Consider the following 25,690-nt stretch of genomic DNA (forward strand, 5'->3'; position numbering starts at 1 on the left):
GGTGGGTCGTCCCCCTGCCAGTCAAATAATTGGACAGCTCCACTTTGTGGGCACTATTAACCCTTTGTTCGGCTGCTAGTGAGGGGGGGTGGGTTAAAAGCGCACCGCTAGCAACGCTTTACCGCTAACGCAGCGGACAGTCAGTGTGATATGGCTCCAAGTCAAGAATACATACTTATGATCCGTACACATGATCGGAAATTTCAAGCAAAAGTCTGATGTGAGCTTTTGAATGGAAATTCTGATCGGGTGTATGCTCCATCAGACTTTTGCTGGTGGAATTTCCGCCAGCAAAAGATTGAGAGCTGGTTCTCAAATTTTACGACGGGAAAATAATTCCTATCAGAAAATCCGTTTGTAGCAATTCCGACACGCCAAATTTTCGAGGCATGCTTGGAAGCATTGAACTTAATTTTCTCGGCTCGTCGTCTTTTATGTCGCCGTGTTCTTGACGGTCGAAAGTTCAGAGAACTTTTGTGTGACCGTGTGTATGCAAGCCAAGCTTGAGCAGAATTCCGTCTGGGAAAAAAATATCCAAGGTTTTTTCCGACGGAAAATCCAATCGTGTGTACGGAGCATTAGAGAGTTTAGTGTTACTTTAATGGGAATGCTGACTGTCACTTTAAACAAGCTGCTTTCAGGCTTTCAACAAGTTTCAAGTAGTGTTGAAGATTACTGAAGAATGTGTGAACAAGGTCTTACAAAATCCCTGGTGTGAGGTAGCGCTAAGGGTCCTTGCACAAAGGCAATCAGTGTCCCTGAATATCAATGTGTGTCAATCCTGAAGATCCTCGCTGCATAAAAACCAGTGTGTGTGCATTTACTCTATGTATGTCAACATCCTACCTACATATGTATGCCATTGTTTGTTTTTATCTACATCACACGTGTCTGTGTGCAATGGTCCTAAACACTATTTTTATTTGCTGTGGCGACTCGGTTGCTGAACTTTTTTGTGCAATATTGACATTTTATCATTCCAGTTGACTTTATTTTTATTTATTTTTATTTTATTTTCTCTCCTACAAGGAATGTTGCATTTACCAGAGATTAAAGGGATAGTTCACCTTTGCCACAAAACTGCCTATGCAGATAAGGGGCATATGTGGATCAAAAAAAAAACTTTTAGCTCTGATTAACCTCCCTGGCGGTATGATTCTTTCTGGTTTTAGGTGCTAAAAGTGGTACAATTATTTTGCATGAAAATTTGGCATTTTACATTGTAGGCCTGTAATTCTTAGGAATAACTCACTTAAATCTGTCCAAACAAGAGTCTAGTAGACATCTTGGGTATGATAAAGTTTGAAAAACAAAATTATAATTTATAATATAATAAATCGCTATAAATAATTATAACAAATAATGTAATTTATAATAAAAATTATTCAATAATGTAATCAAATCAAAAACACTGAAATTTGCTCAGTTGCAGAATTGTCGCCGTCATTACTTTTATTTTTTTATGATGAATTTCCCCACAAATCGCTATGGCTCAATTCTGCAAGTGATTATAATTTATTATCGCTGTTTTCTAGCTGCTCTAAAACCACGTTTGACATACAGGGACACTTTTGGTTGCTATGGATAATCTACAGTTTGCAGGCAGAAAGAACAGTTTTTATTATATAAAAGTACATGCAGAACACTAGGGACAAAGGGGGTGTGTTTTTTTTTTTTACATACAGTACCGTAATCTATAAGATTACAGTATACTGTATGTAATGTGTTTACATTTTTGTACTGTATGTAAATAACCTACACCTATAGCAAGAGCTATATTCATCTTTAGTCAGAGATTTGTTTTAATCTGCAAACATCCCCTACCTGCATAGGCAGGGTTTTTTTTGTAAAGGTGAACTATCATTTTTAAGGCAGGGATGTGCCATTGGTGGACCTCCAGCTGTTGCAATAAGTCCCATCATGCCTCTGGATGTCATGATTATGGGACCTGTAGATCTGCAACAGTTAGAGGTCTAATTGCATATCACTGATCTAAGAGCTCCAAAGGGCAGTGATGGGACCAGGGAACACATCTGGGCTGCATTTTGAAAGCTTTAAACATAATGCAAAAAATAATTGACAATTATATGGATTCAGTGGGACGGGAAACCAGCTTCACATATCGAATGCAAGGTCATCCGACAAACTTTGAAGGCAAAATTAGGTTTCACTGTTGTGTGCGGTGTTTGTGCTCTCTAGTATACTTCACATTGGTGTCTTTTTTTTGTTTTGTTTTCAAGAATACACTTTTGTGGAAGAAAGAATGAAAGCCATTTCATATCTTTATTTTGTTACCATTCTTTTTATTTATTTTAATAAAGAAACAACTGTGTAAGTTCGTATGCAGGGGCACAGTATTGAACAAGAAATCGTACACCAAAACACGTTGCACATGAATATGGAGCAGTGTTCCTCGGTAGGCCACCAGAACCTGCCAGCATAGGAACCTGTAACTGATTAGTCAAAAGATAGATCAGAGCACTCAGACTAAAGCCTCGTACACACGATGGGATTTTCCGCAGACAAAGCGTCAGACTTTTGTCCGAAGGACATGTACTCGGATTTTGTCTTGCATACAAACGGCACACAATTGTCGACCAACAAACACGACCGTAGTGACGTACTGTGTGTTTTTTTAGCACTTGAGCGTCACCCTTTGGACACCTTCTGCTAATGTTGTGTTTGGTGAGCGTTGATTCCGAGCATGCGTGTTTGGACTTGTGTACACACGATCAGAAAATCTGACAATAGACCGCTGTCCGTGGAAATGTTTTAACCACTTAACCCCCGGACCATATTGCTGGTCAAAGACCAAAGCACTTTTTGCGATTCGGCACCGTGTCGTTTTAACTGACAATTGCGCGGTCGTGCGACGTGGCTCCCAAACAAAATTGGCATCCTTTTTTTCCCCACAAATAGAGCTTTCTTTTGGTGGTATTTGATCTGCGGTTTTTAGTTTTTGCGCTATGAACAAAAATAGTGACAATTTTGAAACAAATTAATATTTACTTTTTGCTATAAAAAATATCTAAAAAAAAAAAAAAATTTCCTCAGTTTAGGCCGATACGTATTCTTCTACATATATTTCGTTAAAAAAAAAAAATCGCAATAAACGTTTATTGATTGGTTTGCGCAAAAGTTATAACGTTTACAAAATAGGGGATAGTTTTATGGCATTTTTATTATTTTTTTTTTTACTAGTAATGGCGGCGATCAGTGATTTTATTATTTATTTTTTTTTTTTTTCGGTACTATGGCGGATATTTTTGACACATTTTTGGGACCATTGGCATTTTTATAGTGCTATAAAAATGCATTGGATTACTATAAAAATGCCACTGGCAGGGAAGGGGTTAACACTAGGGGAAGGGGTTACGTATGTTCCCTGGGTGTGTTCTAACTGTAGGGGGGGTGGCCTCACTAGGGGAAATGACTGATCTCTGTTCATTCATTGTATGAACAGACGGTCAGGCATTTCTCCCCTGACAGGACTGGGAGCTGGGTCCTCGCTCTGTAACAAGCAATCGCGGGTGCCCGGCGGCGATCGTGCCCGCCGGGCACGTGCACGGAAGTCGGGGACGAGCCGGTGGCGTGCGCCCCTAGTGGCCGCTTAGAGAGCCGACGTATAGCTATGGGCTCTCGCGCAGGGGAGCCGACCTGCCGCCGTATAACTGCGGCGGCTGGTCGGCAAGTAGTTAAAGCCTGCCATCCAACATTTGCTCATGGGAAAATCTGACAACAATTGTCTGATGGAACGTACAAATGGTTGGATTTTAGGCCAACAGTCTGTCATCACACAATTCCCGTCGGAAAATCTGGTCGTGTGTATGAGGCTTTACTAAGTATACAGGCGCAAGGGCATATTTGAGCCATGGCTTCCAAATTTTCCAAATTTTGGACTGGGAACCATTGAGAATGCTAGACATCTTTTCGTTTACCAGCAATTCTATTCATACAATCTTTCACCTATTGAAATTGAACCTTCAAAGGGTCTCGCTATCGCTTGTTTAGCATCCAGAAACAGATACCCAGTTTCAGCTGCCTTGGTTGTAGGGGCAGAATTGGGAAATGTAGAAGGACCAGGCAAGTATCCTTGGAAATGATGAGGTGAAAGAGTGTAGAAGACAAGAAACTGGATTAAAAAGCAACTCTTTTTGGGCTGGACTGGCATGTATGGACTTTGCAGACCTCAGCCTCGAACATCTGTTATGGACTGGATTTACTTGGGCAATCTGGACTTTGCGATACATAAGAGTTTTATCTGCAGAAACACAACTTAAAGCGGAGTTCCGGCCACAATTTCACTTTTTATATATAAATACCCCTGTAATACACAAGCTTAATGTATTCTAGTAAAGTTAGTCTGTAAACTAAGGTCCGTTTTGTTAGGTTGTTACAGCATTTAGACACTTTATAAAATAGAAATTGACTGGGGCCATCTTAAGTGTGTGCATCATGAAGCCAGACCTTATGACTTCCTGGATTTCAGCCTTGCAGATCTCGCACATGCTCAGTGCTGCACAAGCAGTGTAATAGGTTTCAGATCAGGTTTCAGCACCTGTACTGTCCAAGTCACATGATTCTTCGAGACTGGGGAGTGCACAGACTCCTGGAAAGTTACACCCACTACATTCCCAGGAGTCTGTGCGGTGTAGGTTAGGAAGCTTAAGCACCTAGGTGCAGGAAGAGGGAAGATTAACTATTCTGCCTAGCAACAACACTTTTGAAGGCATCTAAAAAAAAAAAATTCTTAACGGACTAATGACATTTTTTTAAAACTACTGATGTAATGTTATATTTATGGGTGGAACTCCACTTTAACGGCATAAGCCCCAGCCCCATATGAATATATCTCACTTGGGAGTTTAGAGGGAACAGAAAACGGTTCTAGCACCACTAGCCTAGGATAGGCTTTTTTTTCGCTGATGGACATTCCACTATACTCTGTTATAATAGAAATATAGTCTACAATACTCACTACATGTATGCATTTGACTCAGCCAAACATGTATGTTTTAATGGAAAACCACACTTCCATTGCGTCTTCCATAATCTTCCTCTTATTCTTTCCAAAATAACTTTGAAGGACTAGTATGATCTTTTGCATTCCTGCATTTGGAGTATTACAGGACTTGCTAACTCATCAGAATTTTGTCTAAAATCCTATAGTCCAGTGGTCATCAACCCAGTCCTCAGGGCCTACTAACAGGCCAGGTTTGCAAGAAAACTGAAATGCATCACAGGGGATATAATTTGCTGCTCAGTGATTGTAGTATTCTTGTCTGCATCTCCCCAAGGTAATACATAAAACCTGGCCTGTTAGTGGGCCCTGAGGAAAGGGTTGATGACCACTGATATAGTCCATTGCACTAGTAAAACTGGCCATGCACCAGTAAATTTTCAATTGAACGCGCATAAGAACATTCTCGGTACATTTGACAGCTTGATAAAAAGCAAATAAACATTTGAAGGACTTTCAAATGACATTTAACATTACATTTTGGAAGCTGACTTTACCAACCAAAAACCAGAGGCACTGTTAGAAATTGAAACTTTTTCTATCCTGCCCCTTCAAGTTGTCGATTTGACCCACTGATGATTAGAAAATCAGACAAACGTACTTAATTGATTTTTTATTTTTTTTTTCTTTAACAAATGTTCTTCTAGTGTATAGCTAGCTTTACTGTCACATGCTCACATTTAGTGTCAGTTTTGAGACACACACTGGGTAAAGGGAGGATCATATGCTATTTATTAACCACCTCCCGCCTGCACTATAGCCGAAAGACCACTACAGCATGGGCTCACATTGCTGGGAGGGTCTCTAAGAGTCCTCCCCATGATCACGCGCCCCCTGCAGCGCGCATTGGCATGAATCTGTGATCGAGGTAAAGAGCCAATCACATCGACTCTTTACTATGTGACCAGCTGTGTCCAATCACAGCTGATCAGTGTTAATAGGATTTGCCAGTTATCTGCAGTCCTCGCCTCTCCTCATGTTGACAGTGTGTGAGGAGAGGCGAGCCGATAACCGGCAAATCCACACAGGGGACATATTCACTGATAATCAGGACAGCCCCAACAGTGCCCACAAATGCTGCCAATCTGTGACCATCAGTGCAGCTTCATCAGCGAAGGAGAAAAATTACTTATTTAGAAAATTTTATAACAAACTAAAACTTTGTTTTTTAAATTTGTTATTCTGGACCTTATTCGTTTGTTTACCAACAAATGGGAAAACGAAAGACAGCCAAGTCAGTATGGGCGATATTTATTTTTTTTATTCCCAGTTTTTCTCAAATTTTTATAGTTAAATCGTGTACTTTGCAAGCAGCAAGATATGGGTGGTAAATCTGGCATCTGCAGTTTATTTAGCAAAATGTTCGTTATTTTAATAGAAAGAGATTTTACAATCCCTTGAAGGCAATTGGTTCAGTTTTAGTTAGGGGTATCAGAGTAAAGGGGGCTGAATACAAACACACTCCACACTTTTCACATATTTATTTGTAAAAAAATAATTGAAAACCATTTATCATTTTCCTCTAAAGGCTCATACACACGGTAGGACATCCAACAAAATTTCCCTTGGATTTTTGTCCTAATTGATTTGTCCTGCCACACCCATAGCATACACAGTCAGACTTTTCTGCAAACTTTTCTAAAAGTTTCCTATCATGTGTTTTTTTTTGCTCTTTTCTGCTCTTTACCGCCACCCTTTGGTTAACTTCTGCTATTGTTTTTTGCTTTTAACATTGGTTTTGAGCATTCGTATTTGCACTTTGTCCAAAAGTTGGTTGGATTGCTGTACACACGGTCACACAAAGCACCATCGGACTTTTGTTGCCGAAAAGTTGGTCCGTTCGCAGACCCAACTTTTTGTTGGATGAAACCAGAAAAAGTTGGTCTGATGGAGCGTACACACGGTCGGACAAATTTGAAAAGTTGCAGATTTTGAAGTTGGTTGGCCAAAAGTCCTACCGTGTGTACAGGGCTTAACTTCACAATTATGTGCCACTTTGTGTTGGTCTATCACATAAAATCCATTTGTTTTTGCAGTTGACGTCTAAAGTTGTGGAGAAGTTTACAGCAGGGTTAGGTTATTAAAAAAAAAATATCCCCAAGTTTTGAACATCTCGCATATAAAAGCCCAATAAAATCCAATTTACGTTTTTGGTTGTAACATGACAAAATGTGCAAATTTTCAAGGGGTATGAATACTTTTTGAAGGCACTGTATATGGTTCCAACCTTGTCATCGCATTGTGGAGAAGGCCCCTTTCTCTTCTTGCAGGACTGTGCCACTGTGCACAACACCATCTCAGTAAAGACATGGTTGGATGGGATTGTTGGTGTCCAACCTTTTTGACCTTCCGGGGGCCACATTGGAAGAGGAGGAATTGGCTTGGGCCACACATAAAATACACTAACAATAGATGATGAGCATAAAAAGGCAGCTCACAAGTTCACCATTATTGATCTATAGTTAGGCCCATGTATATTTGGACACAGGCACAATTTTAGATTTGTTCAGGTATTGACCAAAACATATTCAAGCTGTAGTACTATAATGGATATGGGCTGAAAGTGCACTCTCTCAGGTTTAATTTAATGGTATGTACATCCAAATTGGAGGCAGGGTTTAGGAATTGCAGTTCTTAAGAATAGCAATCCCCCTTTTTCAAGGGACCAAAAGTAATTGGACAGTTGAATCAAAAGCTGTTTCATGGCCAGGTGTGCACTACTCCTTTGTTAGTTCTTTATCAATTAAGCAGGTAAAAGGTCTGGAGTTAATTCTAAGTGTGGTATTTGAATTTGGAATCTATTGCTGTGAACCGTCATCATGTGTTCAAAGGAGTTGTCCATGCAAGTAAAACCGGCCATTGTAAGGCTTGAAAAACAAAACAAACGATCAGATATAGCAGCAACATTAGGAGTGGCCAAAATTGACAGTTTGGTACATTCTGAGGAAAGAAGAACGCACTGGTTAGCTCAGCAACATAAAAAAGCCTGGACGTCTACAGAAGACAACAGTGGTGGATGATTGCAGGATCCTCTCCATGGAAAAGAAAAACCCATTCACAACATCCAGACAAAGTGGTGAGTGTATCATTGTCAAAGTCTACAATCGAGAGAAGACCTCACGAGAGCAAATACATGGGATTCACCACAAGGTGCAAACCATTCATAAGCCTGAAGAATAGAAAAGCCAGATTGGAGTTTGCCTAAAAAAGCCCTTGAAAAGCATTCTTTGGACGGATGAAACTAAGTTTATTCTGTACCAGAATGACTGGAAGAAAAAAGTGTGGCAAAGTCTTGGAAAAGTTTGTGAGCCAAAGCACACAACATCATGTGTAAAACATGGTGGAGGCAGGGTGCTGGCATGGCTTCCAGTGGCACTGGGTCATTGGTGTTTACTGATGTGACAGAAGCAGCCAGATGATTTCTGAAGTGTTTAGAGATATACTGTCAGCCCAGATTCAGCCAAATACAGCAAAGTTGATTGGACGGCGCTTCACAGTACAGATGGACAATGATCCAAAACACACTGCAAAAGCATCCCAGGAGCTTTTGAAGGAAAATAAGTGGAATATTCTGCAATGGCTGAGTCAATCACCTGATCTCAACCCAACTGAGCATGCATTTCACTTGCTGAAGGCAAAACCAAAGGCAGAAAGCTGCAGACAAAGAACTGAAGACAGCTCCAGTTAGAGCCTGGCAAAGCATCAGAAAGGAGGAAACCCAGTCTTTGGCCATGTTCATGGGCTCCAGACCTCAGGGAGTCATTGCCAGTAAAGGATTTTTAACAAAATATTAGACATTAACATTTTATTTATGGTTATATTCTTTTGTCCAATTACATTTGAGCCCCTGAAAATGGGGGGGCTGTGTATAAAAATGGTTGCAGTTCCTAAAATGTGTACTTGATATTTATGGTGAACCCCTTGAATTACAGCTGACAGTCTGCACTTCAAATGAATTTGGATTGTTTCATTTTAATTTTATTCTGGTAGCATACAGAGCCAAAAGTATAAAAATTGTGCCTGTGTCCAAATATATATGGACAGAACTGTACATAATATACCCCAAATGAGTAATACAAATGTATTTTGTTTTGGAATATTTTCATTGTAAAATAGGGTAACCTAAAACTAGTGCAGATATTTGATTTAGTTTTTGATAAATGTACGCATCAATATCTGGTTCGATGGATGTAGTGGCAATTCTCAAGGTGCTCTTCAGATATTTTGGTTCTAATTTTGCCCTTTATGTGATTTATCCTTGAAAACAGTTGCTCAGAAATATAGGTGCTGCCAAAAACTAATGACATGAATAAGGCGTGATTGTGAAGAGTGGGATATTTTCTTTGGGAAGATAAGCCTCATAAAAGTCCAGTAAGAGGCACTGACAAATTTTGTCTTTGCGAAGGCCCCTTTTACATTGGAGCGGGAGTGGCGGTATAGCGGCGCTAAAAATAGTGGAGCTTTGCCGTGGGAATCGGCCGCTAGCGGTGCGGTATTAACCCCTGCTAGCGGCCGATAAAGGATGGTATTGCCGCGGTTTCCCATTGTTTTAAATGGGAAGGAGCGGTATACATGTCGCTCCTCTCACCGCTCCAAAGATGCTGCTGACAGGAGATTTTTTTTCTCTCCTGTCAGCGCATCGCCTCAGTGTGAAAGTCCTCGGGCTTTTTACATTGAGTAGGCAGTGAAGGAGTTTTTCAGGCGGTATAGCAGCGCTATTTTTAGCGCTGTACCGCCTGAAAAACTCATTGTGAAAGGGGTCTTAGTGTAAACACATTTTTACGGAAAAAAAATCCCCCCCCACATTTTAAAATGGTTTACCATTTTGTGTTGGGCTGCATTTATAGCCATCTTGGGCTGCAGATTGGACACCCCCCGATTGTAGAGGAACTTAAGTGTCCTGCACGAAGCCCTGACTTCAACTGTACTGAACACCTTTGGGCTGAGTTGGATTGTTGAGTGCCAGCCAAATTTTCTTGCCCAACGCCAGTATCCAACTTCACAAATTTACTTTGGCTCAATTGGCACAGGTTTTCAGATGCACTCCAAAGTCTTGACATAAGCCTTCACAGCAGAGTGGAGATTGCAAAAGTGTGCATGTTTTACATTTTTTGGGGGGGGGGGGGGGACACATAAATGGCCATTGTTTTGGAATAGTACGTCCAAGTTTATAAAGCTGTGGAATCAAACTTTTGGCCATGTAGTGTTGTTCACTGTGTGCATATACAATATCTGGGGTATTACTTTGGAAGAGTGAACTTTCCAGAGCTCAAGCTTCTCTTACCTGCGAAAGACAGGACTTTGCAGCATGAAAGTTGTGTGTTTTACTGGCTGTTGATATGAAGGTAGCGTTGGAGACATCTGAGGCTAGCTGAAATGAAACCTGCTGTACAGTATATGGCAACAGAAAATTATTTTAAGTCTTGCTAGAGTGGATATGTAAAGGACAATAGTAAGGTAATACTCTTCTTGGAGAAAATTCTGTTCTAGCTCTTGTTCTGCGCTTTCACGTGTCTAGAGGCCAAGGCCTTTTGGTCCTGTGATCTCTGGCTAAATCAATCTGAACTCTGATCTTCCACAAAGGTCACATAAGTGAGTACTTAGGCTTACAGACATGTGATTAGCACAGATAGTGAAGCTGTTGCGTAAGATCTTTGTAAATGTAGGAGTATGGCCTTTCTCATACAGACTTCAGCGTGTATAGGAGCAGTGTGATGCCGTGTACACACGATCATTTTTCGGGTTGTAAAAAACTAAGTTTTTCAGGCTCTAAAAAAAGACATTTTTTTCAACTTCATCATTAAACCGGCCTTGCCTACACACGATCGTTAAAAAAAAAAAAAAAAATGCTCTAGCAAAGCGTGGTGATGTACAACACGTACAACGGCACTATAAAGGGGAAGTTCCATTCGAAGAACGCCACCCTTTGGGCTGCTTTTAGCTGATTTTGTGTTGGTAAAAGACGATTCGCGCTTTTCTGTCTGTTACAGCGTGATGAATGTGCTTACTCCATTACGAACGGTAGATTTACCAGAACGAGCGCTCCCGTATCATAACTTGCTTCTGAGCATGCGCGGGTTTTTCACGTCGTTAAAGCCCACACATGATCATTTTTTACAACCCGAAAAACGACAACGTTTAAAACGTGGTGAAAAAATAGAGCATGTTCAAATTTTTTTTTGTCGTTTTTCAGAACCCGAAAAATGCTCTGAAGCCCACACACGATCGTATTAAATGACATTTTTAAAAAACGTCGTTTTTTACAACCCGAAAAATGATCGTGTGTGTGTACGCGGCATTAGGCCCCTTTCACACTGAGGCGTATTAGCGCTAAAAAGGGCACATAAATACCGCCTGAAATAATCCTGCCCCAGCATTCTCTGAGGCGATATGCTGGCAGGAGGAAAAAAAAATCTGCAAGCCGCATCTTTGGAGCGATATAGGAGCGGGGTGTTTACCGCTCCTATACCGCTCCTTCCCTTTGAAATCAATAGGAAACCGCGGTAATACCGCTGGCAATGCACCTCTGCAGAGGCGCATTGCAGGCGTTATTGACCCTTTTTCACCCGCTAGCGGGCTTTCACACTGGAGCGGTGCGCTAGCAGGACGGTTGAAAAAAAGTACTGCTAGCAGCATCTTTGGAGCGGTGTGTATACCGCTCCTGCACATTGAAATCAATGGGCACCACAGCTATACCGCCGGCAAAGCGCCTCTGTAGAAGCACTTTGCGTGGTTTTAACCCTTTTTTGAGCGCTAGCGGGGGGTAAAAGCTTTCCGATAGCGGCCGAATACCGCCACAAAATTGACGCTAAATCGCTTTGCCGCCGACGCACCCACTGCCCCAGTGTGAAATGGGCCTAAGAGTCACTATGACTTGTCACGGAGCCCTCTGAGACCAGTTATTGCTGTGATGGACTTCCCTCAGCATAGCATGATTCAAAGGAGACAAAAGTTTCACCTCCAATCTGGCAAAAAGACTGAATAATAGTAATATTTTATGTTTATTGGAATAAATATATATGATTTTGACCATAATAGACAAGCCAACCCACTGTATGTTCCCAAAATGCAGTTTAATGGTTCTATCATCAGTGGTTCTCTTATAACCTCTCCTCTAATTTTCTGTTTAAACGCCAACTCCATCCCACTTGAATTCTGTTTTGGATTGGTAGCAATGAGGTGAAGTAGCTGCTAGATTCTTGTATCTGTGACTCCAGGGGCAATATTCTTCCATAGCAGTCTCTATCTTTTAGCCTTTTTTAAACACGAGGAAGATGGCACCTTTTGTTGCTGGATTCCATAATTTTGTATTAATTCTGCATTAGAGAGACTATATTGGCACCATTGAGCTGTGGAGGAACAGGGACTTCTAGTGGGACTGTGATGGTGTCAGATTGCCGATTTGCCTCCTGCACTAAATGACACTGAGCAGGAACTGACTGCCATTGACATCACCAGTGACACTAATACAGTGAGTGAGTGAATTACTTATATAGCGCTACAAATGCGAACTGAATCGCCTCAAGGCGCTTGGCATCCATTTTCCTTCAGTTTAACCCTCAGAATAGATGGGTTTTTAGTTTTTTTTCTGAAGGCCAGGTGATCAATTTTCATTCGGATATTAGTTGGTAAAGCGGTCCATAGTCGAGGTCCTTGAACTGAAAAACAACGTTCACCTTTGGTCTTATATCGGGCTTTGGGAATTTTGTAATAATTTTTGGTTAGTTGATCTAAGAACTCGATTTGGGTTTTGTTGTTTTATTTTCTCACTCAAATATAAGGGCGCGCTTCCGTGTACACATTTGTGCGTTATGCATAAGGCCTTAAAGTGACTCTGTCCTTTATGGGCAGCCAATGGAGGGATCTCAGGGACGGGGTGATTGGTTCCCAGGGTTTTTTCCCTGTTACCAGTCGAGCTGCCATGTTTTGGATGATTTGGAGCCGGGCAAGTTGGTACTTTGGGAGTCCGAGGTAAAAGGGCATTTGCATAATCCAATCAGTGATAATATACACTGTGTACTAATGACACTGGCTGGGAAGGGTTTAACGTCTCAGGTAATCAATGGGGTTAAATGTGTGCCTAACAAGTGTTAATGTGTGCTGCTTTTTACTAAAAATCTCTGTTTCTTATACCTGGTTTGCAGCAGCGAGAAGAAACAGGGAGATTGTTCCCTCTGTACAAAGTCCAGTGTTGATCGTCAACATAGGGCTCAGCTGATAAGCAGGTCCTGGCCATGAATCATGGGACCTGCTGACAGACTGTCGCTGTGTATAATCACAGCAAGTGGGGGGCAGCGTGCATGCCTGTGCCCTATACCCTGAAATGGGCAGCGACGTACTGGTACAAGCCTCCCAGTCACAAGCAAGTTAAAACAAGCTTTCATTATATTCTATAATTGATGTGGGAGAGAAACACTGACAAAAAAAAAAAGCATGTAGACTCCCCTCAAAACAATTGAGTTCACGTGTTTCGAGTGAAGGGTACTGTTATTGCTAGAACATAAAGAAGTTTTAGGCACTTGTCCCAAAACTCTGGGGAAGGATCTTCTCTGCATGATTGAGCCCTGTACACAAATGGGCAGATCCACAAAGAGAGTACGCCGGCGTATCTACTGATACGCCGGCGTACTTTCAAATTTCCTGTGTCGTATCTTTGTTTTGAATCCTCAAAACAAGATACAATGGCATCTGGGTTAGATCCGACAGGCGTACGCCTTCAGATCTAAGATGCAATTCTTCGGCGTCCGCTGGGTGGCATTCCTGTCGTAATCCGTGTCGAGTATGCAAATTAGCTATTTCCGACGATCCACGAACGGCCGTCGCATTCTTTTACATCCTCTCTAGGCGGCTTTTTCCTGCGTATAGTTAAACCTGCTATTTGGTGGCGTACGCAATGTTAAGTATGGCCGTCGTTCCCGCGTATAATTTAAAAAAAAAAAATTTGTTTGCGGAAGTCGTCCGTGAATCGGGCTGGACGTAATTTTACGTCCACGTCAAAACAATGACGTCCTTGCGACATCATTTAGCGCAATGCACGGCGGAAAATTTAGGGACGGCGCATGTGCAGTTCGTTTGGCGTGGGGACGCGCTTCATTTAAATGAAATACGCCCCCCTACTCGCCGATTTGAATTAGGCGCCGTTACGCCGCAAGAGATACACTACGCCGCTGTAACTTACGGCGCGAATTCTTTCAGGATTCAAAAAAAGTAAGTTAGGGCGGCGTAGCGTATGTCAGATACGCAGTGCCGGGGCAGATCTTTGTGGATCTGCCCCAAAGCCTTCTCCATAAAGGACATAGTGGGTTATTTGCGAAGGACAAATCCCCTTTGCACTTGGAAGTGCAGTCGCTGTAAATCCGAGTTAAGGAACTTCATTGTCTTTTGACCCAATGAGACACGTTTTGGATGAACTGAAATTCCGATTACAAGCTCTTCATGTCCAACTGATCTGTAATATATTTCAAATATTGTCAAATCAGAATTATTATTTTTTATTTGCCATGTCATGCATTCCAAAATCTTTAAATGTTTATAACTTCTTAATTTTTGTTTGCAGAAGACCACCTCCAACCAAGCCACTCTGGTGATGAGATCATCAACATAATCTGTAAATTTGGGTTCCTTCCATGGATTATGACATTATCACACTGTCGATTTCACAATTTTGCTGTTAGGTGGCCCGCGGCGCAGATCCACCCTAAAAGGTCCTTATCGGGCGAGCAACTAATGATATTCTTCAATGACATGAGAAGGATTAAATCTTTCTATCTAAAGATCTTGGTCATCGTACAGGACAGAGATGAACGATAACCTGACCACACATCACATCCTGGATTGCAGACTTTGTTGTAATGTTGTATGGATGAGTAGAAAGTTGGGACATTATCTCTCCATTCAGCAAAAGTGCCGGATGCACAGAACACTTGGAATTGGGATCAGCGGAATATAATGAAACCTTGTTAGGATGCGGACCATGCATTCTGTAATGAACGTTATTCAAGACTGCCTTTATGGTGTAATCAGTACTGGGTTGTGATTGGGGATTTAGCTTACCAAATAGGTCTTTTGAGTGCTTTATGGTTTTTGAAAAAGTGTGGTTGGTGCTGGAGATGGCAGTTTGTGAACAAAGACAAGCCCCCCATTGTTTACCTTCCTTGACTTGCCCTCGACCACATGAAGAGCTGAAGTATTTACAACCAATGCAGTCTGGACTGAAATACAAGTATAACATCTGTTGTCAAAAACACTTGCGTTTTCAGAGTAGTTTTTTCTTTAGAAATTTGCAGCAGATAAAAGAACCTCAAGTCAACAATTATGTCTACCAAGACATGGCATAAGTCACACCTGGAACATGCATGGGCCATATCCATTCATCCATCTTGAGTTATGTCTTAATGTGTTGCTCCTGAACTAGAACTTGATGGTACAGCCTTAACATTTTATACCATACTACACCAGCAAAAGGAGCCAGTCAGTTGTGCTCGTATAATAGGAGAGATCAGAGAGAGGAGCTCATCAGTCTGCTGCTTTTCCTTTCACTGTCCAGCCACAGGCTGGGGGTGGGACAAGACCTGTAAGTCTTGCTAAACCGCAGCAGCAAAAAAAATATTTTTCTTCCTTGCCAGACGGGGCTGTGCTGTGTAAATCTAAGGAGTGGATGCACAGAAACTCATCCTTTTGGCAGGTAAAACGGTTCCTATATATGTAAAAATGGCATTGGGGCTCATCTGAGATGCAGGTGGGGAAAAAAAATACAAAGAGGAAACTGAAGGACGATAAAGAAGTGAATGGGCCCAATTGCTTTCTTTTTTTTGTAGCTTCACCTGTATTCTTTAGATGTTGCTCTACTCTCAACAACTAGGGCTGGCAACAGTAAGGCAGGCCATACACATTTCGTAAATTGGCCGGTTCAGCAGGAACCAGCTGAGATTCTAGCCATTAATAGGGAGGCTAAATGTACTGAGTTAATCGTTTGATCAACTTGGATACAACCAGCCTGCCAGATTCTCTTACAAATATTGCTAGCGGCTGCTGTCCGGCGGGGAAAGATTCCCCCCACCCCCCTCATCGGGAGCAAACAATGGCTTGGTAGGACCATAGACTTCAGCGTTGACACTCAAAAGTTGCATGAAAGTCATACCTGAATGTTATACAATGCAGCAGTTGTACGTTATCACTGGTCAGTCATATCCAGGTCGCATCCATCCAAAGTTGGCGCATCTTTGGAGTCGTAGAAGTGTGAATGGAGCCTTAAAGTGGAGTTCCACCCAAAAGTGGAACTTCCGCTTTAAGCACTCCTCACCCCCTTGCATGCCACATTTTGGCATGTAATGTTTTTTTGGGGGGGAGTGGAACTTCCTGTACCACTTCCTACTTCCACCTACGGGCCGTCTAGGCGACTCCTCTCGCCTTAGGCGGCCCCTCCCTCTAGGCGATCTCCTGGAACACATGTCAGATCGCAGGAGATTGCCTGTTCACTCCTAGTGCGCAGCACGAATCCGGCCATGAAGCTGTCACGGCCAGGTGCCCACAGTGTGAATGGAGGCGCCCGCGGAGAGGAGCCACGCTCCGGGCAGCAGTATCGCTGGACCGTGAAGCAGGTAAGGGTCTGTTTTATTAAAAGTCAGCAGTTACACTTTTTGTAGCTGCTGACTTTTAATAAACCTAAAAAGGCTGGAACTCCGCTTTAAGTGTACACAAAACTGGACAGGGCTACTATATAAATCCCCTCCCAACACTTTCACCCCATTACTCGTGGCATTCTGTTTCTAAGGAAGCTACTTACCTGGTCTCCTCAGTGACTGCAGAAGTCACAATCTGCTGACCACATTGAATGACAGCTGCAAATTATTTCTGTTCCCTCCATATAGAATTTTTCTACATGAATGAATCCCGTATCTGTATTGTGAAAATCAAGGGTTGCAAAATATTTGTACAGTCTAACACAGATTTTATGGTTATAGCTGTAAAAGATGGTTAAAATGTAGGGAGATTCTTTAATCTTAATAAAAAAATCTTTTAACCAGGTTCTGTTTAATGCGGTATTTTAGGCAGCTGAATTCTGCCTCATCCCATACCTAAAGTGCATGTCTGGGCAAGGTTAAAGGACAAAAACATGCAACTGTGCAATACATACATATTCCCCATGTTTCGTCTTTTTAAAATGTATGTACAGAAAAATAGCTGTTGGTCCTGCCAATAATCCAGGGAGCTCCTAACGTCCAGCAATAAGCTGACTGCTCTACCGCTGCTCCCAAATATTATAAGCCCTGCCCAGATCACCTCTGTAAACAACTTAAAGTGGTTGTAAACCCCAATTTTTTTAAAATAAATACAAACCTGCAAGACAAAGGCATAATGAGCTAGTATGACTAGCATACTAGCTCATTATGCATTACTTACCTTTGATCGAAGCCGTCCTCGTCTCCCCCTCCGGCTGCAGACATCTCTCCTGGAGGTTACTTCCGGGTATTGCCACTTCGGCGCTCTGATTGGCCAGAGCGGCAATAACGTCACTCCGCGCATGTGCGGGAGCCGTCAAAGCCAGCATTATCCATTCAGAAAACCGGCATTCTCAGTGCGCCTTCGCCGTTGTCTACGGCGTGCATGCGCCGTAGACAACGGTGTATTCTTTGTGGCAAATATCTCCTAATCCATGTAGGTTTAGGAGATATTGCAAACACCTACAGGTAAGCCTTAATCTAGGCTTACCTGTAGGTAAAACATGTCAGAGAGAGTTTGCAACAACTTTAACACATTCCCTTTGTTATGGAGGTAAGGCGAGGGAGGTGTTCTGTAGTCCTAAAATACTTCCTGTCCTTGGGTGACTGACAACACTGCTCCTTTGTAGATACAGTACAGTGAGCAGAGGTGTAACTATAACCTTCAGGGCCCTGGTGTCCTCCGAGCCCAGTGGCAGATTGTCAGGGCCCAATCGCAAGTGCGACCCTGGTAGTTCCGCCACTGGTTTCGGTAGTTTTTTTTTTTTTTTTTTTACCGTTTTTTCTTTTACTTATTTTTTTCTAAACAGACAGAGAAAGGAGATTGAGGACACAGCCCTTAATCTCCATCTCTGCAGCCTCAGCAGCACAGAGTGAAGGGACCTATATAGCTCAGTACAGAGCTTCCTATTCATTCACAAACGGAAGCATAGTAAACACAGCATACTATGCCTCAGTTATGAATGGACAGAGTAAATGATCGGTATGAATCAGATTGTCTATTCGGACAAGGAAGGGGCCAGTAAATGACATGTTTACCGATCCTTTCCCAGCTCTACATACTGACCGCATCCACTCAGTAGCTGGTAGGAGAGGTGAAGAGGGAAGTCACCAGCACTGCAGGGAACGAGGGGGGCAGGAGAGAGCACGGGGGTTCAGGGCAGCAAAGGATAGCTGGATAGAAGGGGCAGCGCCTTATAGATGAACTGATCTCTTTATTCCTCTTGCAGCTGCTGAAAATCTGCAGGAGGGATAGGAGAAACAGGCATTCAGCGGTTGCAGGAGGTACATGCAGGAGATTGGATCCTATATGCTGCTGCCCTTCTTATCAAGGTGTACAGGGGGCCGCAAGGGCCCCTGAAGTATAGGGCTGGGTCGCAATTGTGACCCCTGTACTTGCGCCCCTGGCAGTGTGTTGTCACTCTACAACAGGATCACCAAGTGAAAATAAAGAGGAGAAGAGTCTGAAAGAGACACAGAGCCACCACATCTAAATAACCTTTTTGTTCTTGGGATTAAAAGATCCTTTCAAATTACATTAAAATGGATGAGCGAGTTTGGGGTGGAGGAACTTGACTGGCCTGCACAGAATCCTGACCTCAACCCAACAGAACACATTTGGGATAAATTAGAGTGGAGATTGTGAGCCAGGCCTTCTACTCAAACATCCGTGCCTGACCTCACAAATACGCTTCTGGAAGACTCCTAGATCTTGTGGACAGACTTCCCCTAAGCTTTGTAGCTGGTATAACTGCAAAGGGTGGGCCAACTGAATATTAAACCCTACAGACTAAGACTGGGATGCTATTAAAGGTCATGTGTGTGTAAAGGCAGGTGTCCCAATACTTTTGGTAACATAGTGTGAAGGGTTTACTTATAATTATACCAATTTAAATTATGAGTCCGACCTGTTTGTGTGGCTTTTAGGCACCAGGTTTTCTGTACCTAATGGGTTCCCAAAAGTGGAAGAAGAATGCCAGGATTTTGAAACTCCGTTTTAATCCCCCGGGTGACCCAGTGAACATCCCACTGCTCACATTTTAATGGGACAAAGTACGGTTTATTTAAATTTATATTTTTAGCTCTGTCAATGCTGGTTGTAGCTCTACCCCTGGCTGAAGCGGAGGTATAACCAACACTGAAGAAAGTCCCGCCCCAAGGGACGAAACGTTCGGAAGGGAGAGGACGTGACGTCACCCGCAGCCGTCCACCACATCACATATCTCGCTGTATTTCCTGGCACTGGACAAGTCCCTATGTTTGAGTTTTTTATATATTCCTTATTAAATTGACATTATCATTATGGAGAGCACTATGGTATGGCCTCTTTTTTTATGAATGGACCCACGTCCCACTGGTATTAATCGGTGTATACGAGCGTTTGGTCCTGGATTGATCGCTGCTGGAGCTTAGCCTGTATTATACCCTTATGGGAATGTGCATTCGACCCTATCTAACAGAGGCCCGGATTCAGAGAGCAATTGCGCCTGCGTAACCATAGTTACGCAGCGCAATTGCTTACTTGCGCCGGCGTAACGAATGCTCCTGATTCAGGAACCTCGTTACGCCGACTGCAGCCTAAGATATGCGTGGCATAAGGCTCTTATGCCCGCATATCTTAGGCTGCATTCTTGCGATGGCCGCTAGGTGGCGTTCCCGTTGTGCTCAGCGTATAGTATGCAAATTGCATACGAACGCCGATTCACAACGTTGCGCGAGCCCTGCATACGCAGTTTACGTCGTTTGCGTACGGCGGTTTTCGCGTAAGGCTGCCCCTGCTATTAGCAGGGGCAGCCAATGTTGCGTATACCCGTCGTTCCCGCGTCGCGAAATTTGAACTTTACGTAGTTTGCGTAAGTGATTTGTGAATGGCGCTGGACGCCATTCACGTTCACTTTGAAGCAAATGACGTCCTTGCGACGTCATTTGCCGCAATGCACGTCGGGAAAGTTTCCCGACGGAGCATGCGCTCTACGATCGGCGCGGGAACGCGCCTAATTTAAATGATTCCCGCCCCCTACGGATCATTTAAATTGCGCGCGCTTACGCCGGGCATTTTGCCTGAGCGCCCACGCAATTTACGGAGCTACTGCTCTGTGAATCGCGGGTAGCGCAGAAAATTTGCGGGGGCGCAGGGCAAAAACGGTGCCCTGCACCTACGTAAAAAAAGCGCATAACTTACTGAATCTACCCCAGAGGGTCCACCTTGGGAGGTGAGCGGCCATTTCTGTTATCGGTGGAGGTGTTCTATTATTCCACCATCATCACCTGCATGCATTTGCATAAAGTCACGTTTTGAAAAATCACTGGGATGACTATTTGATGGACTTTCTACTAGCGCTGCACTATCTTTTACATATTTTCCTTAGGAACATTTTGAATTGATTCCTAGTGTTCAGCAGCTGGTCATTATTGTGAGAGAAGATCACCGCTCAAGGTAGGTCTATTGTAGGGTCGTTTCAAAAATATAGGACTCCAAGGGTGCAGGCAATGCACTAAGGCAAATATTGGTAAAAAGATGAGGGATGGACAGCCGCTGCTTATTCATGGCTTAATAAGCACTGAAGCCAGTGCGAAACGTCGGTATTCTCCTGTTCCTATTGCTGTGATCTGCTGTGTTCTTGCTGTTGATTTGAATAAAGACAACCTGTTTGGTTTGGAGTGCGGCTGTCCATCCCTCATCTTTTTACCAATAGCTGGTCATTATTGTATTTGTATATTATTGCGCTGATTAGTTTTTTTTTTATATAACCAACACTGAAGCTACCACTCTCTTTATGCTACAGCACTCTTGTGTAATTGGGGTTTTTGCTGTACAGAAAACTAGTGAGGACACACCCACCCATCACAGCCTGCTCTTTCAGATCCAAGGAGAGACTACAGTAGATGACAGCTTGTGTTGTGAATTAACACGTCAGAGAGAAGTGCTGCAATTCATAAAAACACAAGCCAACAACACCACATGCTAGCTACTACACTTGCCTGAGATAGACTAGTGTAGTAGATGGTATGTGTTGTCAGCTTGTGTTTTTGTGAAGGACAGTTCTAATTACTCCCTAGTAAGCATATATATCGATCAGTGTGGGTGGGTTTCTTGTGGACTTCAAGGTTTAAGTCAATTTGTTAGCCCTGTCCATCCTAATCTGCTAGTCTAAAGCCTGATACACACGGTCGGATTTTCCGCGGACAAAGTGTAGGACTTTTGTCCGAAGGGCGTTGGCCATGAACTTGTCTTGCATACAAATGGCAAAGAATTTTCGGCCAACAAACGCACAACTACGTGTTTTTTTTAGCTCTTTAGCCGCCACCCTTTGGGCAACTTCTGCTTATGTTGTGGTATGGTGAGCATTGCTTCTGAGCATGCGTGTTTGTACTTTTGGAGATTTGTCCGAAGGACTTGTGTACACACGATCGGATAATCCGACAACACACATTTGTTAGCGGAAAATTTTAAAGCATGCTATTAAACATTTGTTGGTGGAAAATCCGACAACAATTGTCCAAAGGAGTATACAAACGATTGAATTTTCCAACAACAGCCTGTCCCACAATTCCCGTCGGGAAATCCGATCGTGTGTACGGGCCTTAATACTACTCCCTTTCCCAGACTGTCCAACAGCGTCTGCTTTACTGCTTTATCCAGAATGCAGACACTTTAATCCATGACGTGTTACTTTGTAATCTGCATTATAGATGTAGCACCCTGATAGCAGGGTTGCTATCAAATTTAGTTGCCAGGTGATAGTTGCTTTGGCCAATTGTTAGGAGATCAATTGATTCCTCTCTAAATCTGGACTTGTTGCACCCTTTCTCTTCTGTCACTGGGTGGCACTAGGCTAGTGACATTAGATAAGACGGGGCCTTTGCAAGCTTGAACATGAATGGATGGGGTGTCTAAGCCAATGGGAAGGGATGTTCTTTGGTCCCTTGGCCTGCTGGGAGAGCCTATTTATTTTGGTGGAGTCAGATCATCAGCGTTCTGTGCCACCTGGATGGCTGTCTGGGTGGACGTGAGATGTGCTGCTCCGGGCTGCTAGGCCAGAAGCCTGAGGCCTATCCCGGGGATGTTTAGCCTCTAGGCTGCTTGATGGCCTTTCCATGAGCGGTGAAATTAGGGCTGGGACTGCTGGTTTAAGTCCAACCAGAAGTAGTGGTTCCGCCGGATGGGGGGACCAGCTGCGGTCGGAGGTGGAAGGGGAAGCTGTCTCCACTTAGGGACCAAAGTAAGAGTAAGCTGAAGCCAGTACCAGAGCAGTCTTCTCGCCAGCCGGGGACGGTGAAGAAGTGGGAAAACTTCACTGAGTGATAAGCCAGGCACCCAGCAGGACAACGGGGTGATGCTTGCGGAGCATCAGTGGGTGCCAAGCCAGGGACCTAGCAAGGGGTGAAGCTTGAGCAGTATCAGTGCCAAGCCAGGGACCCAGCAGGGAAGTGGGGGTGACGCTTCAAGAAGATGCTGAGCACTAAAGTGGAAGAGCTCAGGGGATCCAGTGGCTCTTGGATCCGAAGTCTAGTAAAAGACTGAGAGTTCATTGAGTACAGACCCTAAGTGACTATGGAGTAAGCGGAGAACTGTGTTGCCAATAGTTGAATACAACTACTATTAGTAACTACTGAGTAACTGCTACAAGATTGTTGCCATAGCAGACAGCGTTCCTACCTATACAGAAATGGTATCCGGTTAGAGGCCTTCACCTGTATAGCGGTCTTCCTAAAGAAATCTCGGAGTCTGACAATTATCATTGCATCTACATCTACATCTAGGGTGTCTTGGCCCTAACCCTCTCCCACAGTTCTGTTCAAGAGACAATAAATCTCTTTGCATTCAAAAAGTGTCTGGTGCCCACCTGTTCATCTTGTAGTACACCCACCATGCCTTGTAACCCACTCTACCCAGAAGGATGTCAGCTGTCCCTGACTCTGCAGGTCACCTTTAGGACTCTAGAGGTCCTGAACCTTGCTACATATTAAGTGCTTGTTTTTGGGTTTAAAACCGCTCTAATCCACCGATCAGGTTGACTATATCTTGAGGAGAGCAAATTCATACCACATACACCGTACATATGTTTGCATGCACAGTGAATGTATGTGCATGGGCTGTGACCATGTGTAATCTGTGTGTGCTAGCTGGGTCTTATCTGCTAAGAAATCACTTTAAGAAGGGGGCCCCCAGATCCCTCTCCCCCATGTGAATGGGTACATGCAGTGAAATGGAATGAAAACACAAGCCGGTTTTTGACAATTCCTTTATTAATAATAGCTCTGTCTTCTCCAGCCGTCTCCTCCTTTCCGCCATCTTTCAGCGGGAAGAGACAGCTTGAGGAGAAGAAAGATGGAAGAGATGGCTAGAGAAGACAGAGCTATTAATAAAGAATTGTCAAAAACCCGGCTCTTGTGTTATTACATTTCACTGCTTTTTTTGGTGAATGGGTAGGGGTACTATCTACCCAATCACATGGGGGGCGGGATCTGTGGGCCCCCTTAATAAAGGGGGGCTTCCAGATTCCCGCCCACAGACCCCGACAACAACGAGCTAGGGTTGTCAGGAAGAGGCTCTTGTCATCAACATGGGGGCAAGGTGCTTTGGGGTGGGGGTGCAGAGCCCTCCCTGCCCCAAAGCACCCACCCTCCACCATGTTAAGGCCATGCTGCCTGGTATGGTTTAGGAGGGGGAGACGCTCGTTTGTCCCCTCCCTCTCCAGACCTGCCGGGTGGCATGCTCAGGGACCCCACAGCATTTATCTTTTTTGGCAAGGGGGGTCCCCTCCAAATCCATACTGGACCGCAAGGGTCTTGTATGGACCTGGGGGTAACACCACGCTGTTGTTTTTTTTTTTGCCTGCGAATTTGTTCGTTTTTTACATTAAGCCAGTGTTTCTCAACTCCAGTCCTCGAGGCGCCCCAACAGGTCATGTTTTCAGGATTTCCCTTAGATGAAACAGCTGTGGTAATTGCAAGGCAGTGAAACTGATCAAATCACCTGTGCAAAATAATGGAAAGCCTGAAAACATGACCTGTTGGGGCGCCTCGAGGACTGGAGTTGAGAAACACTGCATTAAGCTTTCAGCGGGGGAACTCCCCTGTTGGTTAATCACTCATTGGTCACTGCGCCCCCTGCTTAGCAACCATCTATATACAGTGGTAAAATAAGAACTGCAAAAAAAAAAAGTTCCCGACCCTTTCCAAAAACGCACTAGCTGCAAAACCAATAATGTGAACTAGTACCATAGGAAACCATGTTAAATGGACTGTAGTGCATTTCTGTAAAACGCACAAAAAAAGGCATAGATGTGAACATAGGGTGATATGTGCTTAGTAAACCTTTGTGTGTATACAGGTGGTTCTCAAAAAATTAGCATATTGTGATAAAGTTCATTATTTTCTGTAATGTACTGATAAACATTAGACTTTCATATATTTTAGATTCATTACACACAACTGAAGTAGTTCAAGCCTTTTATTGTTTTAATATTGATGATTTTGGCATACAGCTCATGAAAACCCCAAATTTTATGGCAAACAGGAGGCTCATATTATGCTATAATCTTTCTTTACTGTCATCCAGCAGCAAGAGAGTTAATGAAAAGAAAAAACGTTACACAGATAGGTATGCAAATGAACATAGGTAGACTGTCCAATCAGGTAACAGGAGTATGTTATAAAGGTGAGGTACAGGTGATATTCTTCCTCTTTCTTGCTGCTCCAGCCAGATAAGTACATTGAAATTTTTTCCTCAGATGCTTCTACATATATTATATATATATATTGTGACAAGGTCGCACGGAATAGCGGTAATGTAATGCAGCAAAGTCGCTGAACTTAAGCAATAAATATGGCTTTATTGCACTCAAAAGAAATAATACAAAAACAAAACGGCCTACTTCAGCTTAGGAAGCTAACTAACAGTACGGTCCCTGACTACTGTGTACTGGAGGGGCTATTCCAGCCTCCAGTATAAAACAAATAATAGTCCAAATAAGTGTTTGTCTGTGACAACAGACCTTGTTTCTCCAAAGAAGACAGTCTCCAACCTGTCCTGTTCAGCTCAGCATGCCTCAGGCTGAGCTCTCCCTCCTCCAGTCTCTATCAGGTGTGCGTAATTAATAGGGAGAGAGAGGAGGTTTTCCTGTTGGCCAGGCTTAACCCTTTCTAAGACAGGGAAAGCTGATCTTTACAACCTCTCACTGACATACATGGAATCATGTACCCTGTCACAATATATAACTCATTGCAGAAAATGAATATAAATATATATATATATGTAGAGTTTTCCCTGCAACCCTGCGCTTGTCACAGTTTGCAGGGCCATACTTTTTATCCTTAATGGCAGTCCCAGCATTGCCCACCCCCCTTCTATTCATTAACTTCCCAGGTGGTCTCCTCACCATTCCAATACCCCCGCTTACAGCACACTCACTTGTTCTCTGACGGCCCGCATCCCCTCACCGCG

The 25,690-nt window shown here is 43.3% G+C and overlaps 1 protein-coding gene across 1 annotated transcript in view; it reads left to right on the plus strand.

The window, feature by feature from the left end:
- DNM2 (dynamin 2) overlaps positions 1-15,763 on the plus strand; it is a 184,342-nt gene extending 168,579 nt beyond the window's left edge. The window contains exon 22 of the mRNA XM_040346452.1: positions 14,577-15,763. Within this exon, the coding sequence (XP_040202386.1) occupies positions 14,577-14,607 (31 nt within the window). The 3' untranslated portion in view covers positions 14,608-15,763. The remainder of the gene's footprint in view (positions 1-14,576) is intronic.
- The last annotated feature ends 9,927 nt before the right edge of the window (positions 15,764-25,690 follow it).

This window comes from Rana temporaria, chromosome 3 (genome assembly GCF_905171775.1).
Source record: "Rana temporaria chromosome 3, aRanTem1.1, whole genome shotgun sequence".
Lineage (NCBI taxonomy): Eukaryota > Metazoa > Chordata > Amphibia > Anura > Ranidae > Rana > Rana temporaria.